At 39.5% G+C, this 22,938-nt stretch overlaps 1 protein-coding gene across 1 annotated transcript in view; it reads right to left on the bottom strand.

The window, feature by feature from the left end:
- Nucleotides 1-15,749, bottom strand: part of AP4E1 (adaptor related protein complex 4 subunit epsilon 1) — a 62,185-nt gene extending 46,436 nt beyond the window's left edge. The window contains exons 1-7 of the mRNA XM_037054626.1: nucleotides 15,600-15,749; nucleotides 13,761-13,832; nucleotides 11,331-11,454; nucleotides 6,568-6,641; nucleotides 5,157-5,278; nucleotides 2,510-2,669; nucleotides 971-1,137 (exon numbers count right to left, since the gene is read on the bottom strand). Coding sequence (XP_036910521.1) covers nucleotides 971-1,137; nucleotides 2,510-2,669; nucleotides 5,157-5,278; nucleotides 6,568-6,641; nucleotides 11,331-11,454; nucleotides 13,761-13,832; nucleotides 15,600-15,749 — 869 coding nt within the window. The remainder of the gene's footprint in view (nucleotides 1-970; nucleotides 1,138-2,509; nucleotides 2,670-5,156; nucleotides 5,279-6,567; nucleotides 6,642-11,330; nucleotides 11,455-13,760; nucleotides 13,833-15,599) is intronic.
- Between the last annotated feature and the right edge of the window lie 7,189 nt (nucleotides 15,750-22,938).

Below are 22,938 nucleotides of genomic sequence, written 5' to 3'. Positions count from 1 at the left end.
TTGCTATTGAACAGTTCAGGAAAAAATTAAAAATAAAAATAATGTGTGCACACATGCGTATACGGAGAATTGAGCAAATGCAAATAATTAATGAATCTAGTAAAAGGCAAAAGAGAGCTCCTTGTACTATTCTTAGAACTTTCCTTAAGTTTGAAAATCTACAGGCAAAATAAAAAGTTACTCTGTGTGTGTGTGTGTGTGTGTAATTGGAAAGACACCCATTAAAAGTTTAATATAAATTATTGGCTGAAAGAGTAATTCAGACAAATGAATTAAGAAGGTAAAGAGTTCACACCCAACTAGAGCATAAGTCAGCAAGCTATAGTGTGAAGGCCTCATCCAGCTGATTGCCTATTTTTATACGGTTGCTGACTATGAATGGCTTTTACATTTTTAAATGGTTGGGGGGAAATCAAAGTAATAACATTTCACAACACAAAAACTATATGAGATTCAAGTTTCAAAGTCCATAAAAAGTTTTTCTTTATTCGCTGCGCTCACTCATTTATGTGCTGTCTATGGCTGTTTCAGAGCTATACAACAGCAGAGCTGAAAGGCTACAGCACACAACACACAGCTCACAAAGCCTAGGATTTATTGTCTGGCCCTTGACAGAAAAAGTTTCCCAACAGGTCAACCACAATGACTAAGAAAGCTTCACAGAGGATATAAAGCTTCAGAGGGACATTTCACTGTGAGTAGGATTTAGATAAGCAAAGCTTCACAGAGGATATAAAGCTTCAGAGGGACATTTCACTGTGAGTAGGATTTAGATAAGCAGAGAGCCAGGATTATCCCAGCAACCCGAATCTATCTACTTTTTTTTTTATATATATAGACTTCTAATAAAGTTGTTTATATAAACTGGTTTACTTATCACTAGGAAGCCTATCGAGCATTGGGAGAACCTGGCTTATCTTAAAACTTCCAGGTGACCACAGCCTAAGGCTATCACACTTACTTAGTTTACCTTTGATCATCTTTCCCTAGAAGTCCTAGTATTCTCAGGAGCTGAATTTGTAACCATGGTGCTGGGACGCTGTGGTAATTGAAATCTACTGGGAGCTTCCCTCCAACCACTTGCTTCAAAATTGTTACAAAACTCCCAGTCAAGTCTTTATATCCAGATGAATTCTCCTACATTCAAAAAACAAAACAAAACAAAAAAATTCCGTTAAAAACCACGTCTTAATACATATAAAATAGAGTTGGTTCAAATGCCATATGGAATCTAACTTAATACACACATACTGACTTAGAAGTCTCTTCCATGATGAAACTGCTCTGGCTACTAGATCCAAAGCTGAATCATCCACCATTCATTCCCTACTTGCTCCCACACACAGTATAATCACATTTCAAAAGTTCTTATAATTACATCTTATATAGAACCTTTAATAGTCAACACCAGTAATTAAATCAAAAAGTAAAAAGAACTGGCATACTGAAAGAGGGCTGTAATATTTCTGGTTTTGATGAAAGTTTAGGTCTATTTGCAATTTCTGAACTTTGCAAAAGACTTCTCATGTAAACAAGCTAAATTTGTTCTGGGTGGAAAAGCACAGAACACACCCAGGACTACTCAAACATTTAAACCCTCCAAAAGCAGTGAATCTGTCTACTAAAAACTAATTTACCCTATAATATATAAATATGTTCGTGTTTCTGAATGAGTGCACCTTGCCTATGCAACTAATCTCTTGGACTGGGGAAATTAAATACACATTCCTCAAAATGAAGATTCATCATCGTAATTTTTACTATGCAATAGATCAAGGACAAATTTTTAGAAAGGAAATAATAGCTCTTTCAAAGTCTAGTAAATATTAGAGAAAAAATAGAATATAACATCAAATATCTATTTGTATCATATTATTTTGGAACACAATGCATAAAAGTGAAGATAACTTCAGTTCTATAATTTTAAACTGAATTCAACAGCATATTCCATTTCATTATGAGGTACTCATGAGATCTCTCACAAATATGTACTTTGAAAAAAAGGGTTTCACGCAACACACTAGGGTTGATTTAGTATAAACCCATGTCTCCATTTAGAAAAAATTTTTTTACTACACCATTAACCCTCCTAGCTTTTCTAACACAGTATCGATGTATGGCATCACCACTGCAGTCCGTATCTTGCACAACCTCTAAGGGCTCCCCTCATTTCTACAAGCAGTTATGCATCATCCTATGAGGCTGTATAAAAGACAATTACTGCATGAAAAGCTACAAATCTGTAAATATCAATCTCCTTCCTACCTACCATTTTTCTATGTTTCTGGAGTAACATGAAGAAATTTTAGAATTAAAAAAAGAATAATTCTGTCATGTGCCTACAATTCATGTTATCAACAACTTGCAAAAATTACTATTTATAAGTCAGTAATAAAAACTTAAAATGTTATGCATTTGACTGAAAAATCTGACGTTTTAAATTCCAAATTAATATTCCATAAGTAGTTGTCTGACAGCTACTTAGTACCTGCTGAAATGTCCAGCTTACCTTAATCATCCTATGGTATATGTGCAGGGAAGCGGCCATGACCCCAACGTCTCTGTCACAAAGCGCCTTCCGAAACTTGACGTGGATATGCTGTACTTGATTAGGAGCAATGAGATGGAATTTGTATAAAGCCAGAACCGCTTTTCTTCGTATTATCTCCCTAAAGATAAAAAGTGAAATCTAAACAAACCATCTGAATTGCCAGGCATTTAATTTAAACAGATTATGGGTCAAATGACTTCAATATATCAGCTATCACCTTAATCTAAAAAGAAAAAATATCCATTTACTATTAATTTCTTTATTCTAATCCACCAAATTATAAAAAGTGGTATTTCTAGGAGGTAAGATGTCAAGAGACTTTAACTGCCCATGTTATATATTTATCTAATTATAGAATTTTCTGTTAACAAGCATATATTACTTTTGAAACCAGAACAAGAAAAATAAATTCCTTAATTCCCTAATTCTTTTTTTGAAAGCCTTATCTCTAGCAATTGGGAAAAGAATCAACAGTAAATTTAAATCAGTAAAGGGTAATCATAGCTAGTAATATTAAAGAATTTTTTATTAATGTTAAAAGTCTCTTTAACATTCTAGCATTTTATATATTTTCTTCTATCATGGACAAGCATCCTCCAAATATTTTAAGGGGGCAGGGAAGTACAGGATTCACAGTTAACAGTGTTACTCCTCTCCTTGCCCAGCTCTTGTTTCAAAAACCTCATTACAATGAAGAGGAACAGCGAAGATAATGTCTAGCATACAAGAAGTAAAAATAGAGTTACTATCCTACGTTCATAATGTAGTTTCCAAGAATATATATTCCTTATTATTCTCTCATGCCATTTCTACATAACTCATATTCAGACAATGCTGGGATTGCTCACAGCAAGAGCAAATGTCACAAAAGTGTTGACTTTTACTTTTATGTATTGCTGTTACTAAAAATCATATAATATCAAAATTGAGATTATTCAATGCCACCCTGTGTTCTACTTAAGGATATCTTTCATAAGATTCCTAACAAATGGTTCTCTACCTTCTGCTAAATTCTACTAACAAGCAACTTACTATCTTCTAGGCAAACTATACCATGATAAAAAATTATTTTCACATAGAAAGAATTAACAACGAATGTGCCACTGGTATTAATCTATGGTGACTGTAAACGACATCCTAAGGTACAGCTCAGGGTATTAACCAGTATTAGTTCTGGGAGAAAACAGGTAAATGAGGTCAGGAAAAACAAACTGTGAACAGGCTCAGGAATGCGCGCTCTGTGCCTCAGTGGTGGCACTGACACATGTTTGTCAAGAGCATTGTTCGGGCTCTACGTCTGGCGGGCTGAAACAGCCAGAAACTCAAAGTCAAGTCCAACCCCCATACCTGCAGTGCTGTCCCATATTCTTTAGCCCTTCACTCCGTAACATGGAATTAGAGATAGCCTTAACTGCAGAAACAGAGCTTCAAAACTCTAACTCATAGAAAACAGGGGAGTCCAAGATTTGAAATCAAGAGTAGATGGTAAGCAATGAAAAAAATAATTGAAAGGGTAAATGATGGCCCTGGCTGGTGTAGCTCAGTGGATTGAGCACGGGCCTGCGACTCAGACGATCGTGGTTCGATTCTCAGTCAGGGCACATGCCTGGGTTGCAGGCCAGTTCCTTGCAGGCCAACTCCCAGCAGGGGACTTACGAAAGGCAACCATACATTGATGTTTCTCTCCCTCTCTCCTTCCCTTCCCCTCTAAAGATAAATAAATAAAATCTTTAAAATAAATAAATAAATAAAATTTTAAAAAATTTTTAAAAAGGGCAAATGGGAAGCAATAAGAAAAAAAATTAATTCTCAGATTTTCACACAGTCAGCAAGTATGATTACCACAAAAGGATGGTGGTATGGAAATTTCATATAAAAATATGCTCTGCTATGATCAGATCAACCTGTAATTATCTAAGAAAAGCTATTATTTTATCTCTAATAATTAATTATCAATACCCATCATTTGTTCAAAATACAGACTTGATATAACAAAACATTGCAACAAGTCTGAGCTTTAAAGGTTGCAAAGTTAAGGGGTGTGTTCAAAAACAAAATAATTCAAGTGCGGTGAAAAAATGAGCCAAGCATTAAGGACTTAAAAACCTTATAAGATAAAATTATCAAAATACTGTAAGTTAAGGATTATTAGGATATATTCTAAAACAAAACTCAAATGCTGCAGTTTTAATAAAAAAGCATGCCCAAAACAGTGAAGACCTGTGCACTCAATACTTGAATTATTTCCCAAATGTTCTCCATTATTTCACTTTACTCTCGAAACACCGTGAGAACGGTGGCTTCAGCCAAGCCCAGTCGGCCACGAGAAAAGCAGGACCACCGCTGGTTAGAGGCGGGAGTGGGAGGAAAGCCGAGGGCTCCTGACGCTGCTCTCCTCACTGTCCCTCCGTTTCACTTTAGAAAGCTGCCTAATATTCTTCTAAACCCACATAAAAATAAGGACAATGTTATTTGGGGTTTTTGCATTTTATCTGACAAAGATTATGCTCTCTCTTGGTAGCATTTAGTTATAATCAATTTTTGTGTATAAATGTTTGTTTTGAAATATGCAGTATATACACCTATCCAAGAAGAATCTACTTACTTAGAATGTTGAAGTTTATCTTCTATTAATGGAAGAACAGCTGGAATCATCTCTCGAGGGAAAATCTGGCTGACAATAGTAAGTGCCATGCACACCTCCACCAGGTTAGTGCTCTGCAAGTCCTGACATAATTATAAAGCAAAGGAAATACTCAGTGTGAATTTCAAAATTAGGGGTAGCGAGCTCAACACTGCAATGGTCCCACATACTTAACGGCTTTCTACTAACTTTATTTTATAGCAGTATCCCTGATTCTTTTGCCTTAACAGAGTCGACGGATAAACACAGCCAGAAATCAACTGATCCAAAAGGAACTTGTATTTCTGTTCTGACACTGGCCAAAGGAGTCTCCTTATAACAGCTTTTAAAGCTTTTCTACACAAATTACAGACCAATTTTATGAATTTTTTTCCTGTTAATCAATACTATGTATGGAACTTTAAAAGAAAGTAATTCTCAAATACATACAGTGAAATGCATGCATTCATACATACTTACATATGTACAAATTTTATAAATCATACTAATAGGAGCTGAAAATGTTTTTGAAAGTATGGAAAAATTTAAGCTACTAGTAATCTTAATAGCATATATGACTATATGACTTAAAATTCAGGAAGTACCACACACATACACACACACTGCAAACGACACCAGATAAACATGAAAAAGCCCAACAGTTCAATTATACTTTATTACCAACTCTGATTAAAAATTTAACAGAAAAGGCCCTGGCTGGTGTAGCTCAGTGGATTGAGCGCGGGCCTGCGAACCACACGATCGTGGTTTGATTCCCAGTCAGGGTACATGCCCGGGTTGCAGGCCAGTTCCCAGCAGGGGACTAACGAGAGGCAACCATACATTGATATTTCTCTCCTTCTCTCCTTCCCTTCCTCTCTAAATAAATAAAATCTTTAAAAAAAAATTTAACAGAAAAAATATTGTATGGATTAAATTGTGTTTATATGATCTGTACACTCCAGTTACCCAATTATACTCCAGTCTCCTTTAAAATGACTTTTAGAACTTAAAACACTGAAATTATTCAGTTTACAGTTATATCCCTTTAGAACAGATCATAGAGAAACAGACAACAGCATGGAAATACACTGACCTAAGAGTCTGGAGACCTGAGTTCTAAGTTGAATGCTGCTTTTTCAGATGAAACAGTAACAACAGCAATAGTAACTACTACTTTACACAGTGTTTTTCATCTGACCCTCACAAGTTGGTTAAGTTCTATTAACAGCCCCATTTTACAGATACAGAAACTGACCTAAAAGATCTTTGTAAGCCCATTCTATAACCCTATCTTCTTCCAAAAATATCTAACTCAGTATGATTGGGGAAAATGTCAGATGCCTGCAGAAATAACTTAAGACTTCATGATAACCAACACACAATACCATACCTTTACAACTGTATTCACAAGGAGAAGCAACAGTTCATGACTTTCATGTAGAAATAAAGAAACTGCCAAATAACCTATAAAATTTGAGGGGGAAAGTCTCATTATAACATTTCTCAAGAAGTTACACAAAGCAATAATATATTCTAAAATTTAAGTATCAAAGATACCAGTTATAGATAAATATGAAACATTAACTGCAAAATATGAGGTTCAAAACCTTTATTAAGAAAGATTTCAGGTGCTCCTCATCCTGAAATCTTCCAGAATTTGTATTTCATTGAATGTACCTAAAATGAAAAAGAGGTTATGTGTATTCACTTAAAGTTAAAAATGACATTAGGAATATACTTCCACATTCCATGCAAACCTCAACACAATCAATGAAAACATTTTCTATCCTGCAGCAAAACAGAGAATTACTTAAAAACTAACAGCTGCTATAAGTAACAGTGAGCCACCAGCGAGTTGTGGTTTTTGAATGAGCGACCACCTAAACCCAAGCCACATGATGTAACTCATGTATCAACAATACCTTATTTTCTCAATGTACTGTTGAATGAATAACAGTTGTTGAGGAAAAAAATTGTCTACTCCATTAAATGTACTCACTGACTTAAATAAGCACTGTTATCTCAGCAATATTAAAATGTAAAAAAAGTACATCTTAGGATTGAGGAAATACTTTAATACTAAGACAAATGCCAGGTACATGGAATACAGATGCTTCGTGCCATTTTCCTGCCACCCTTCATATTGATAAAACTTGTTAGAGAGTTACTGTGAGTCAAGCAGAGTACAAGCCTCACCTCATTTAATCCTCATGGCAACCCTAATGAAGCCCCAAAAGGGCAACTGCCCACTGTTGACAGCTAGTGCACGGTGGAGCCAGGGCTCAAACCCAGCCAGCAGGAGTTAGTTCCTGTTTTTAACCCCTACACTGTTCTGTCTCTCCATACAGACCACCTGAGGGCCTTTCCCCGAATCCCATCTTCATTGTCTTTCATTCTTCTCAATTCTTTCACTAGGGACTTTAATGTTATCCATCCCCATCATTACCCAGCATCCACACTGTCTGTATTAGGGAACATGGGGGAAAATGGAGAAAGCTCTGTTCTCACAACCAAGTAGCAGTGTGATCCACTGTAACATCCTCACAGAAGGTCAGAGAAGAGTTATTACTCTCACAATTAGGAAAGGGAGAAAAGAACTAACCAGGGCCAAGAAAGGGGTGAGAAAAACCCTGGAGAGCACTACAGCAAAGGTTAGGTCTTATCAGGTTGCTAAGAACTCATCTGTTCAGCTAAGTTACCAATCACCCACACCGTAGTCACCAATATCAAAGTACAGTATCACAAGCTAATCCAAAGATCATCTCAATGAAACCTTAATTCTGTTACAAAAAAATTCCTGGCAATCAGAAAACAGGGAAAAAGATACTCTGCAACCAAAACAAAAATAAAAATGGTTTCAGAAAACAAAGAATAAGGACTACGATTATAGAGTATATTTGCTATGACTAAGAGTGAGGTATTGCATAAGAACATAGGCTTTGACTCAGAGAAACCTGCGTTCACATTCTGGCTCCACCATTCAGTAGCTCTATGACCTAGGACAAGTGACTTGACCTTTCTTAGCCTGAGTTTTCTTCTCTGTACAATGAAATACTATCTCACAAGATAAAGACCTAACACAATGCCCAACTTAATGGATACCGAAATTTATTTAACAATACTAATATGAAAAAGCAGAAGGCACTCTTCATTAGAGAAAGCACCAAAACTAGCCTTAGTAATCTCAGGATAGTTAATGAGGTAGTAGTACCGGAGGACGACATGTAAAAAGTTTAAATGCTATCATAAAAAACCAATTTCCACTCACTAGCACACATTAAGAACATCTGATCCTGCAGGCATGTCTCTCTAGTTGGCAATATTTTCTTAGGGAAGTGTTGAGAACTGCCCTGCCTGGTTTCAGAAACTGTAACCCCCCACGGCTGAGGCTGAGTGAGAGACCTTGGGAGCATAAGCCACTAAGGAGACAAAGCTTATCTCCCTGGCAGGAACTCTGCCCCTGCCCACTTCACTTCACCCTGCCTGGCCCCCAGTGCATGACTGGTTAGCCAGTGATGGGTAAGATTCCTCAAGGGAGGGATGGCCTAAGGCAGGCCCTGTCACAAGGGGGCCCTCAGGGAAGGACTTGGGGGGCCATGGAGAAAAGGGGTGATGGACCCTCACCCCTCGGCTTTGACACAGCCTGCGTCCTCATTCTGTCTGTGAGAAGTCTCCTAATCTCTTGGCTGCCTTACTTCCCCTATCTGACTTAAGCCTGAAACAATGACAGAGGTGGGAAGGGCAGTGCTGGAAAGGGCAATTTCTAAGGGCGATCAGGCCTAAGAAAGAATGCATAAAATGCTGTAAACCTGCTTTGCTAGGAATGTCCTCAGTTTTCTGATAAGGGTCCAAGTTTGAAATGAGTTTTTTCCCCAAAGTTTTATGGCCCTTTAGCTATCTGACCCTGACTCAAAATAAGCCCACAAGAGTTCTCTGAATGTTATCTATCATTTGATCGTTACTGCCTGACAATGATTGATGAGCTTTACATATACACCCTATATTCCTATGCAAATTAAACCCAATAAAAGCCCATTGAGGAATAGGTTCCTGGTCCTTCTCCTTTGAGATATTGGCCACCTTTCCTCCCCAAGCAGATCATGTCTTGATAAACTTATTCTCATCTGCAGAGAATGGGGGTGGGGGGGGGAGAGGCAGCCTCTGCGGGCAAAGCTCCCCCACAGGGGAGATCATGAATCTCAATAAAAATTACTGTGCAGTCTCCTTTAAGATTAGCCTCCATAATTATGAAATAATACATGCACAAGGTTATTCACTGTAACATTATTTGCCATATGTCCACTGACATGTACCTGACTGAAAAAACTATATGCCCATCCACCCAATGAAAACCGAAGCATGAAAATGTCAAAATAAGGTGTAGAATAGTCTGCACAGCATACCATCTTTTGTTTAAGAGTGTGTATACGTACTCATGCATTTGCTTTTTCTTTTAAAGAAACTATAGAAAAATTCATCAGAAACTAATGAAAATAGTTACCTACAGTGGTGAGTAGAGGGGTTACATAAGAGCATGAGACTTCTCTGATTACACCAATAAAAAGGCCTGAACTTTTAAACCATATACACTTCACATATTTTAAAAAGGAAATTAAACTAAAATTTTTTTTAAATTACATGAAATTCAAAGCAAAATACAGAAACAGTTGTACAAAATAACTATAGTACCAATCAGCTAATATTTACTATCTAGTGGTGTCAAAAGTTCCGGCTTTTAGGGATCTTAGAATTAGTTTGGGAGCTAAAACATTAATATATGAAAAGAAAATACTGTAAGATAACAGATGGTAGGAGACACCTGAATTATCACAGACAAGTTCAAACTTGATTTGAAATATGAAAAGGGAGAGACAGGATGCCAGAGGACATTCTACTTAGAGGGAAGAATAAAACAAGTCTAGAATTAGAAGAGTATTTTGGGTGGAGTGAGGTTCAACAAGTGAAACACAGTCGGAGAATCTTTACCAAAACATCTCCCACCCCCACCCCACCACCTGACCACACTAGTCAGTGTAACTTGTGAAGAATGCTGATCCTTGACAACATGACACTATCAACTCCTTTCAATAAAGAACGTGTTCTAGTCCTATATTATTCTGAAGTGTCTTGGGATTCTGACTTAAAGCGGAATGTATGAGTAAAAGATTTAAATCCTTGAAAGGATTTTTCCTAATAGCCCTAAAAGATGATTATAGAGACAAAATTTTTTCTAAAATGCTTCTAAGTCTTATAGCTAACATTTGTGAAACTAACTTCAGGATATTTAAAATTATTCAAGTCAAGCCCCAGCCAGGTGGTTCAGTTGGTTGGAGAGTTGTCACATACACCAGAAGGTTGCCAGTTCAATCCCCAGTCTGGGTGCACAGGGAAAGCAACCTATCATGTTTCTCTATCGCTGTCTCTCTCCCTTACTGTCTCTCTAAAAATCAATAAACATATGCTCAGGTAAGTACTAAAATTATTCAAATCAATTTCAATTTCATTCTATAAACATCTTCTGATCATTACATTGATAAAGTAGACATTTTTTTATTAGCTTTACTGAGGTATATATAATTTGCATACAAAAAATTCACCCACTGTTATTTTTTTTAAGATTTTATTATTTATTTTTAGAGAGCGGGCAAGGGAGATAAAAAGAGAAGGAGAGAAACATCAATGTAAGAGAGAGAACACTGCTCATGCCCCAACTGGAAATGAACCCATAACCCAGGCAGGCTCCAACACCAGGAATCAACCAAGCGATCCCCCACTTTGTGGGACAATGCCCATTTAACTAAGCCACACCAGTTGGGGCTCACCCATTTTTAGGTGTATAGTGTAATGAATTTAAACAAATATATACAGTCATCAAACCACCATCACAAGAGCAGGCAATTAAAAAAAAAAAGAGCAGGCAATTTATCATCTCTATAACTTTAATCTTCTCTATGAATCAGGAAAACTGACTTATTTATAAGCTTTGAGTTTTTGAAGTACTATTACCTTTCTAAAGCTTTGGAAACTACAGGGCAATGTTCTAAAAAACATACTATATACCCACCATAATTCCTTTTATAGAGTAGCTAGAACTTTAAGGACAATATTAAGTCTTAAATGCATACATACCTAAAGTCTTAAATGCATACATACCTACTCTTTTCTCTAAAAGGTTTCCTTGCTGTGCCAACTTGATTGCATGTATGTAGCCAAAGGAAGCATCGTATCCAAGCATTTCACAATATATAAGTCTCACCATACATTCCTTCATCATTTTCTGAAAAGCAAAATATCCAGTAACTGTGTAAATAAATGGAATGTTCTAATTTTTTAAATTATGTTGTAATCATTTAACAGGAGAATCATTTAATCCTGGAAGTGGGGGGGGGTAGAAATATATATACATAAATATCTAAATATCTAAATATATTTAAAAAGAAGCCATAGGAAAATATTAGGGGAATAAGATTTAATTCAGGTAACTTGTGTTTAAAGTAATACAAGTTAATTCATTAGCATGATAAGACTACTAAGTACTAAGAAAACAAGTTGATACAATAAGATCTTGGAAGCCCTCCTTCAAAAGGCTTCTCTTTTCACTCTTTTTCACTACAGGTGAAGTTGTTCATTTAAGCTATTAAGTATCAACCCTGATTTTTTTAACATTTATCTCAGAGTTTTTCAAAAGTCATTGTCAACTTAAAATTATATTATGTACATTGCTATGCTCTTATTTTTAGAAATGTACATTCCCCATTGCAGGAATTCCCTTTACAATTCTCCAACGAACCCATCCCACCTCTTCGTGATCACCACAGGGACATACTACTTTGTAAAGTATGTCCAGAGTTGGACGGCCGCAACTATAAAATCTTCCTTCCTAACTTCTATTTGTCTCAGTTCTGCTCTCACCAGGTTTATACTTGGCAGTAAGTGAAATTATAGAAAGGAAGAAAGGATGCCAATTATAGAAAACATATTTAACAAAGTAAAAAGAGGTAAACTGGTTGCCTCTCCAGGCTCCCTGACCAGGAACGAACCTACAACCCAGGCACACGCCCTGACTGGGAATGAAACCCACTACCTTCCGGTGTACCTGACAACGCTCCAAGCAACTGACCCCCACTAGCCAGGGCTGCTTAACATTTCTGTCAAGTACCATGAAGCACAATAATTTTACACATACACACACACACACACACACACATATACACACACAAACATATATACATATATACACATAGACATATCAGATTAGTTATGCTTTGAGTTTCATCCGCCCACATAACAGTGTGATCATAAAAGGAAATACACAGACTTCCTCAGACTTTACAAGTGTTATTCATGTACATGCATGTACTCGTGCAAAGTGATCACCCAAAATTTCTATTAGAGGAGGAGGGAGAACATTGGCACAATGACTTATAGAAGGCACTCACTAAATCTTTACTGAATAAATACTGCTTGGAAAAATTTCAGTATGTGAAACCACATTAAAATCAGGAAAGAAAATCTAGGTCTTAATCTAACCATATAGGAAGAGTCCTACAAATGACCTGTATATCACAGCCACTCGCTGAAAAGTTGATGAAATGAATGTTGTTCANTATTCATGTACATGCATGTACTCGTGCAAAGTGATCACCCAAAATTTCTATTAGAGGAGGAGGGAGAACATTGGCACAATGACTTACAGAAGGCACTCACTAAATCTTTACTGAATAAATATTGCTTGGAAAAATTTCATTATGTGAAACCACATTAAAATCAGGAAAGAAAATCTAGGTCTTAATCTAACCATATAGGAAGAGTCCTACAAATGACCTGTATATCACAGCCACTCGCTGAAAAGTTGATGAAATGAATGTTGTTCAGAAAAATCTAATTATATGACACCAGTTTTAAAAACTGGATTCTGATTAGCTGGTGGGCAATATACTTGGTTTTACAGCAAAAAAAAAACTTTTTTTTTTTTTACTTTGTCAGTAAGTCAACCCATACTCCAAGATGCATAACAGTAAAATGAGATCTACAATATGTCAACTCGGCTCTGAAAACATTTTTTTTTTAAATCCTCACCTGAAGATATGTTTATTTATTTATTTATTTATTTATTTATTTTTTGAGAGAGAGAAAGATCGATGTAAGTGAGAAGTACTGATGGGTTGCCTCCCCTCTGCGTGCAGAGTGGAGATCAACCCTCAGCATTTTGGTGTATGGGATGATGCTCTAATTACCTAAGCCACCTGGCCAGGGCTAAAAATATTATTTTAAATGATATATACTCACCTTTCCCTAGTGAACATTAAAACAGTAAGATCAGCACTGGAGTCCCAGGAGCATTGCCACATTTATGTAACTATCATCACACTGGCATGAAGTTGACAGCAGCCAAGCCAGTCTTGCTCAGTGCAACCAGTCAACAACAAAAGGCTCACGTTAATGTCTGACTTGCTGCCATCCATAACCGACTGTGAACATGACGAACTGGATTTTAGCAAGAGGTCAATTAGGTGTCACTATGTGTCCACAGTGGACCAGATCTGAAAGCCGAATGTGTTGGCACTGACTGTGCAGACTTACCAGCGTAGTCGTGGGAGCGGAGACGGTCGCTTTCAGATTACTCAGTTCCTGCTGGATTAATTTCTCCTCCTCCTGAAAAAGTGAGAGTATTTGAAAGCATGAATAAACACTCTTAAAACAGTATTTCTAAAAGGAAAATATTTATAACATTTTAATAAAAGAAAGATTTTAAAGCAGAATTATAAAAAGTATGTGGTAAGATTTGCCTAAAGGCGTTTCTCCAATCCTCAGAATCATTCTCCTGGAAAAAATAAATGTTTCCAGTCTAACCCACCTTCCTCTATTCTTCACTCAGTTACTGTCTCCTTAATGACACTTCAACAGGAAATGTTTTGGTTTTTTTTTTTAATTAATGGTGGGGGAAAAAGAAAAGAAAGTCTTCATATACTGGCCCACGATAAGATTCTCCTACGTTTCCTTTAAAATCAAAAAGTCTTCATGGAATAGTAAAATAGGGTAAGAAGGCAGAAGCAGAAGTTGGTCTGTTTCCCTTTCACTGTATTCTTCCTCCCTACCCTTTTCTCCTATTCCTTACATCCTTTCCCTCACCTCCCACCTGTCTAACACACAATAAATGCACCAAGGTGGTCACTTCTACTCTCTGCATTGTATTTTACCTCCTCAAAAGCACTTGAAAATTGGCCTCATGTTTGGCTAACAGAACGGTATCGTTAAACCACGCACATTGAATTAGCAGATGTCCAGTAGGAGGCTAATCGGGAACTACCGGTAAAGTAATGCCACATATAGATAGATACCTTATATACAGTTTCGAACTGCAATTTGGAACCAAAACTATTTTTTTTAATTTCATTCATCATCTCACAAAAATTAGCAAAGGACAAAATATTAAGACAAATAAGTTCACAAATAATAAATCTTGAATGTGAAGCAGACCCTCCCCCGTACAGCATCATCTTATCTCAGTTTTGAAAAAACATTTTAAACACGTAGCGCACCTGCTCTGTCTTTTCTTCTCTCCTGGCACTTACTAGATTGTATACTGCTTATACCCGTCTCAAGCCCAAGATGAATGGCTAATTCCTTGGGAAAAGAAAATGTGTTTTTCTGTTTCCTCGGTGTCTAACACATAACCTCTTCTGTATGTATCTTCTGAACTAATTACGACATGACTCTTTTAAAGATACAAAGTCCTTAAAGTTTTGAATCAGGATATTACACAACCTGTGCAGCTACCAAAAGTCTGTGGGAACTTAGTAACTTGTGAAATAACTGCTCATTTTCAAAGCCCATCTGAGGCAGTGACTTACTCTGCAAATTTACTTGTTGGAGGAATTATCCTTCTTTCTTTGCCCTGCCCACTGGTCTAACTAATAACCTCCATCTCCCGGAAGATATGCAACAGATACAGAAGGCAGAGTCTGGTCCCGTGCGTGACATTTAGCAATTGAAAGAACTTGGGGAGAGGAAGAACCTTAGTAAGGAAAGAAACTTTGTAGAAGGTGAATGCTAACACTTCTATCAAGCTTGTACTGCCACATGCTTGAGGTCTCATCTAATCCTCAAAACCACCTATGAACTTTGCATTGGTACTTTCCCACTCCAATGCTCAGGAAATAATGGAAGTTCAAAAGTCAGAGAGATCTGCCCGCAGATCATCGGGGTCAGTGTCAGGGCCAACTATGGAAACCCGGCCTTCCAAGTTGTCAGTCCGGGCAGGAAAGTGACGCTTCCAGACAGACGCAAAGATGGACCGACACACACGCAGTCCCTGAGCCCCGCCGTAAGGCCCGCCCCATAGGCTCGCGGCGGCACCAGGGCCTCGCAGCGCGGGGGCCTCCCTGGGTGTCCCCGACCTCCCGGCGGGCCGGCACTTACGTGCTTGGACGTGAGAGCGGTGATGCCGCGGATGAGGCCGCCCAGGCGCGAGGAGAAGGACGCCCTGGCGGCCGCGGGCCCGCCACCCCCCTGGTTCTGCAGGAAGAGTCCGGGCAGCGCCGTCAGCGTCTTCTCCACTATGTCGCTCATCGCCGCCACCAGCGCCCACGCTTCGGCCGCGGCCCGGCTTCATGCCCGACCGCTGCCCCGCCGCCTGCCCGGCTTCCGTATGCACTTCCTGTTTGTTTGAATGAGAAATCTTTATTCGTGTGCGGCGTGGACAAGCACAATGTAGTTCTCAACAGAGGCCACAGGAGGGCGCAAGAGTCCACGATGGTGGGAGAGGCCGTGTGAACAGCTGGCCGGGAGTCCGACCTGAGAAGGAATAGGAGGACCGACCGGACAGGACCGGTTTCAATGACATCCTGGAGTCTGGTGCATCTCTGAGTCAGTCCTCATGAGGTAGCCACTCGGACGTGTCCGCTTACACTGCATCCTCCAAGATTTCCCTTTCCGTTTAGCCGGCTCCGCGCTGCCCGAGACCCCGTCGAAAAGTGCCGATGTCTGGCCCCCACTCGGCCACCGCTCACTGTCTGAGGGACCACAAGCCACCTGCCACCTCCCCTCCACCCGTCACACCTCGAAGGGCCAGAGCGATGCGGCCCCGGCGCCTCGCTGCCAAGGGCCACGCGGTGCTAGGGACCTGGTGTCGAGTGACCGCAGCTGTCCTGCGGGTCCATCCTGCGGGTCCAAAGCTCGCCGCATAGGGGCGACTCTCTGCCGCTGCCGCTTGTCATCCACCCTCTTCTTCTGGGACTTGGGAAACAGCCGGGATCGGGAAGTGGTCGGCCAGGCCTGCCCTCCCCCCGCCCCGCCTCCTACTCGGAGGGGGGCACTTCAAAGGTCACCCCCTGGAGCGGACCACCCGGCCCAGCAGACGCAGGAGAATGGGTGTCCCTGTCCTTTTCCCTCGCGGCGCCGTTCTTTCCCGTCGTGGAGCTGGTCACGGCGCCACCCCATAAGCGTTTACCTCCCTATGGAGAGGAAAGCCGCTGCGGCTACCCCAGTTTCTACCCAGGACAGAAACCAGTGCAGTGGTTCTCAAAGCGTGGTCCGGTGACTTCCGAGGGTGCCTTCCCGCGGCCCCACGAAGTCAAAACGGTGCTCGTGTCACTTACGTGCTGTTTGTTGTTTTTACGCTCACACTCTCGGAAAGCGTCCGGGGAAGTTTGCAAGAGAGTAGGTGACATACAATCGCTCTATGGGCGGATGGAATGTGTGCTAGTACTGTTGTGTTTTCTCTTCTAAGGTTTAGAAAGTGCATGTGTGCATTCTCAGAGATCAGCTCACTGTGTGTTCGGTACTTCCAGTGTGTGCTTATGGGCTATCTTCGCTTGTAGGTGACCTCTGTAACCTCATCAATCTCCAACACACGGTCCTGTACCTAGGCAGAAACACAAGAAAAGGGTACGTTTTCTTGATTTGCGAGAATGTTTTTAAATTTATTGAGAACTTTTTTAAATATTTAAATTTGATCTAAAACTTACTCTTTTAGACATTACTATTTTATTCTAAAATGAAATTTTGTTTACAATTATTTCAAAAGTTTAGGATCGTTCATTGCCTTACAAAGGGGAGGTTAGAAGACTTGCTTTCTCAACCCTCCCACATCTAAAGATGCTGAAAGAGATGCTGTTGATTGGTATCAGTATCGAAGGATTCTCTCATTAGGGGTAAAGGGAAGAATCTGCCAGAATCCGCGGATAAGTAAGGGAAGCATAACATAAGCTCCTTTCTTTTCCTTGGCTTTAGAGATGCTGATAATTCACTTTATCTTGTCTTATTCAACAGAACATTTTCAAATACTGTTTTGGTGCCAGTTACGTGAGGCATCACTTTGAGACCTCCGTTTAAAGGAAAGGCAATGTCAAGTTTTAGACATGAGACCTTCAGACGAGATCTTTAAAATCCAAAGCTTTTTTGCAGCCACTTTTCAAACTAGAAACGAAAAACCCGCTGGGGCTTCTTACGGGTTAAATTAGTGTGTGGCCCTGACTCGAGAAGGGCTTTCACCGGCTGAGACACCGCTCAAGCCGCATGCACGTGACTCAGTGAATGCCTGCGCGTGGGAAAGTCCAGCGAAGAGATCACGGCAGTGCTGCTGTCCAAAGAGGCAGTCGCTCACCACCTTAGAAAATTAGTTTCAAACACAAAGACTGAGTTACCGGCTCATCTGCAGAATTATACTGCCTTCCAGACAGGCAACAATTATATAATTAGAGAGTTGACTAGACTTACTCTTTGCTTGTATCTGTCCAGTCTCAGCACCAACTACTAGTTGAGGGAGATTTTTCATATAAATGCTTGGCCCTAACACAGGTGCGGAAGTAAAGCATTGAACAATTTTTTTAATCTCATAGTTTATCCTGGAACAACTACTCTGTTTGCACTAATGGTATGAAAACCACTGGCCCCTTGACACGAACCAAGGCAGGGGCTCCAAACCGTGCTCTTTACCACCAAACAGTAGTGGTAAACCACTGTTAAAAAAAAAAAAATCCAGTTTCACCAAAGAGTATCTTTAATGAAACAGCAGGAATTCTTAATTTTATTAAATTTCCATCCTTGAGTATGTTTCTTTTAAAACTGTGTGTGAATAATGGAAAGAACACATTGAGCAGTTCTGATGCACAACTAAAGTCAAGGAAAATACTCGTGCAGTTGTTTGACTCGAAAGCTGGACCAGCCGCTGTTCTTCCTGCAACATAATTTTCGATTGGAATAGTGGTTAACTCACAGTGGTTTTGAGAATGGACAGCCAGCCTGCACTTCAAGGAAAAGAAATGAAGGCACGTGTTGCCACTGATGAAATCCAAGCTTTCACATGAAAATTAGAATTTCAGAGAATGTGTATCTACCACCAGGAATCTGATAATTTTCCGATGTGCAAGAACTGTTCTGATAAGATTGGTGGTGATATTAATGAATGTTACTATTTTATAATGTGTAATTAAATGTGTTAACATTTGGAAGATCTGTATAACTCAGTGAGTCAATATTTTCCAAATAATCAATGTATGATGTTATAAAATTATGCATGGAATGAATATCCATTGAAAGTATATTACAGACCAATGATTTTAATATAACCCAGCACCAAGAGTTCACTGATGTTTTCAAATTCCACATTGCAACAAATCTTTAACAAACAACTTATTTTTGACTTATGGTGTTATATCAAAGAAGAATGTTCACAACTATTTGAAAAGGCTATTAGAAGATGTTTTTCCTGAACCACAGTATCTGTATGAGACCAGGTTTTCTTTATTAACTTCAGACAAAATAACAACCCTGTGTTAGGTTGATAATGGCTCCCGAAGATAAAGCCACATCCCACGGCTTTATTTGGAAATGTTAACTCACAAAGTAAAACTTGTGCAGATGTGATTAGGGATTTTGAGATAAAGAGATAATTCTGGACTATTCAAATGGTCCCTAAGTGCCATCGCAACAAAGTCCTTATAAGAGAGAAGCAGCCTTAGGGTGATGAATGCACAATCCAATATACAGGGGATAGATTATAGAACGGTGCACCTGAAACCTATATAGTTTTATTAACCAACGTCAGCCCAATAACTTCAATAAAAATAAATAAATAAAAGAGAGAGAGAGAGAGAAGCAGAGGGAGATTAGGTACCACACACAAAAGAGAAATTGAGGTGAAGATAGAGGCAGAGATTGGAACCATGCAGCCACAAATTAAGAAACATCAGCGGCCACCAGAAGCTGAGACAAGAAACCAATTTTCCTCTTGAGCCTCCTGAGGGAGCATCTCCCTGCTCACACCTTGATTTCTGCCGGGTAGAACTTGTCTTGGCCTCCAGAACTATGAAGAATACATTTCTATCGTTTTCAGCCACCAACTTTCTGGTGATTTCTTACAGTGGCCCCAGGAAACTAATACAAACCCTAAAGCAGAAGATTAAATGCAGAAACAGCATGAGAATCCCGCTGTCATATTAAGCCTGACCATAAAGAGATTCGCAAAATTGTGAAACAATGCCACTCCTCCAACTAGTTTTTTTGTTTTGAATACATAGCTTTTTTTTTACTTTTTTTAATTTTTAAGCATGTAGTGGGTTTATTGTGCTATTTTAGAATCAATTAATAGCTTAAAATCTTCTCAGTTTTATTTTTTAATTTAGTAAATATCTATAGACATAACCCATGTAAACAAAAGCTTTTGGAGGCCCTCAGTAATTTTTAAGCATGTAGAAGGGTCCTGAGATCACAAAGTTTGAAGACTGCTTATCTCATATAAATAGGTGCTCAATTATGTGTTGAAATAATCATTATGTTTATCATTCACTCACATCAATTGCGTATGCGTATAGGCCAGTCAACAGCAAAAGAGTTTAGGGGTGAGGTGAATGGTTGCAGGAAAAGACAGAGGAGTTCTTACAAAAGAGCAGTTTAGAAGAAAGAAAGTTATCTCCAATTGATCGGTTTAGGAAGAACTTGCTGGAGCAACTTCCAGAGCTTCCTTCTCAGTGACCCAGACACAATGAAAGTTGGATTCTCACCAGTTCCTGCCATTCCTCCTCTAGCTTCTGCTTTGTAAAGTTAAACATTGAAAATACAGCCAAGAAGCAAATGTCAGAAGCCCAGAAGTGAAATTCCTGGCAGGAGAGGCTATAAAACTGTGTGGCAGGACTCCCCGTGATGCAGGGTGGGGACGGGAGGGAAATCGGGAGGGCATCCACCCATCCAGGCGCCTAATTTTGTAGAAAGGGCACCAATACTCAGACCGTGGAAGCCACTTGACCGGAGTCACGCAGCTGTGGAAGTAGAACTGAAATTGCAGCCCGAAAGCTCAACGTGGAGCCTGGAGCACTCCACCCTCTCCCCCACACTTTCATGTCACTGACAGTGATGTGGTGGCCTGTGGCTTCCTGTTCGGGGACTCTGGCTCCAGGCCCTGCTCTGAAATGAAGGGGGGTATGATGTTCTCTTTTAAGCTTATAATTTTGAACTGTCCATTTTCCCGTAAATATAGACTCTTCCCTCTTCTTTTCCCAGCTTCACTTCTGATTTCACTCAGAATGCCGTACTATCACAGCAACTAGATCTGTTAAATTAAACCCTCTGGAACTCGATCCCCTCTGTCTCTCCCAGTCAGGAAGGAGGGCGGCTTCACTGAGCTGAAAACAGGGCAGAGAAGTGACTCAGCACCTGAGTGAGGCGCCTGTACCTTAAGAAGATGCAGTGGTCCAAGGACAGCAGGAGGACAAATTGTAACAGTTTATTTCCCCTAAGAATACCAGAAGCCTCACCACAAACTTTCCAAGCAGGGTTGTCTCATTTGTCTCACTTGGAAATACATACAGATGTGTGAAAGGGTATAACATTTTTTAAATATTTTATTTATTTATTTTCAGAAAGAGGGAAAGGGAGGGAGGAAGAGAAGGAGAGAATTATCAATTGGTTGCCTCTTAACACACCCCCAACTGGGGACTAGGCCCAAAACCCAGTCGTATGCCCCGACCAAGATCTGTCTGATCTGTGGACTTAGTCCAGGCAAATTACCAAACAAAGAAAAACCAGCAAAACAACTTATTATTGGGGGTTAAAATCAAAAACCAAATTTGCTACAGAATTTTATCTAAACTGTCCATCTTTTCACACCAAAACTATAAGAGCTTCAAAGAAGCAGGAAGGTATATTACATATACTCATTAAAAAAAAAGCAGTTAATAGTAACTGTCTCTGAGAGGGCTCACATATTGGATTTATCAAACTTCAAAGCATGCATAAATATGTTCAAAGAATTGAAGGAAATCATGTTTAAAGAATTAATAGATCATATGACAACACTGGCTTAAACTCTATAAAGAGATATAATTTATTTTTGAAAGAATTAAACATCAAAAATTTGAAAAGTATAATGTTTGAAAATTCACTAAAGGAGTTCAAAAGCAAATTTGATATGGCAGAAGAAATAATCAGTAAACTTGAAGATGGATCAATAAAAATTTAATCTTAAAAACAGAGAAAAAAGGATGAAGAAAAATAAACAGAACCTCAGATCTGTGAGATACCATCAAGAACATCAACATACATGTAATAGGAGTCCCACAAGAAGAGGAAAGAGAAAAAGGAGTAATAAGAATACATAAAGAGACTTCTGGCCAAGAAGGAGACATAGGTAGACACACTGTGCCTCCTTGCACAACAAAAAGAAGGACAACAACAAATTTAAAAACAAAAAACAACCATAAGTGACAGAATATTGAACTGTATGGAAGTCCAACAACCAAGGAGTTAAAGAGGAAACAAGCACCCAGACCAGTAGGTGGAGCAGAGACCAGCAGTCAGGCAGAGAGGACTCGCAGCAAGGCAGTGACTAGAGGATGGGGGAGGGCAAGGAGGTGGCTGGTAGTTGTGACCAATCTACTATACAGGGCTACTATACAGCCCCATGTTTGCATCCAGATAAATCGGGAGGAACAACTGGGGAGCTTGACAGACCACACAACCCGGTACCAGGAAATAAAGCCCCAAAACCTCTTAGTGGAAAAGACGGTGGGCATTGAGGCAGCAGTGGAAGAAACTCCCAGCCTCACGTGAGAGTTTGTTGAAGAGAACCACAGGGTTGTAGAACATACAGACATCCACCCACTGGGAATCAGCACCAGAAGGACCTAATTTTTCTGTGGGTGTCAGGGAAAGTAACTGAAAGCCAGCAGAGAGTGGAGCAAATGACATTGTTCCCTCTTGCACCCCTCCCCCACATACAGCACCACAAGGCAGTGCAGGTTGCCCCTCTCTGGTGAACACCTAAGTCTCCCTCCGCCCCTTACTACACAACAGGTGCACCAAGACAAAAAAAAAATGACCCAGATGAAGGAACAGATCAAAGCTCCAGAACAAATACAACAAAGTGACGAAGAGATAGCCAACCTACCAGATGCACGGTTCAAAGCACTGGTTTATCAGGATGCTCACAGAATTGGTTGAGTATGGATGCAAAATAGAGGAAAAAGTAAAGACTATGAAAAGTGAAATAAAGGAAAATTCACAGAGAACCAACAGTGAAGGGAAGGAAACTGGGACTAAAATAAATGGTTTGGACCAGAAGGAAGAAGTAAACATTCAATCACAACAGAATGAAGAAACAAGAATTCAAAAAAAAAAAAATGAGGAGAGGCTTAGGAAGTTCCAGGACAACTTTAAACATTCCAACATCCAAATCATAGGGGTGCCAGAAGGAGAAGAGGAAGACCAAGATATTGAAAACTTACTTGAAAAAATAATGAAGGAGAACTTATCCAATCTGGCA

This window comes from Sturnira hondurensis, unplaced genomic scaffold, assembly GCF_014824575.4.
Source record: "Sturnira hondurensis isolate 20B ecotype Veracruz unplaced genomic scaffold, ASM1482457v3 Scaffold0008196, whole genome shotgun sequence".
NCBI classification, from domain to species: domain Eukaryota; kingdom Metazoa; phylum Chordata; class Mammalia; order Chiroptera; family Phyllostomidae; genus Sturnira; species Sturnira hondurensis.
This window is presented reverse-complemented; position numbering and strand designations above follow the sequence as displayed.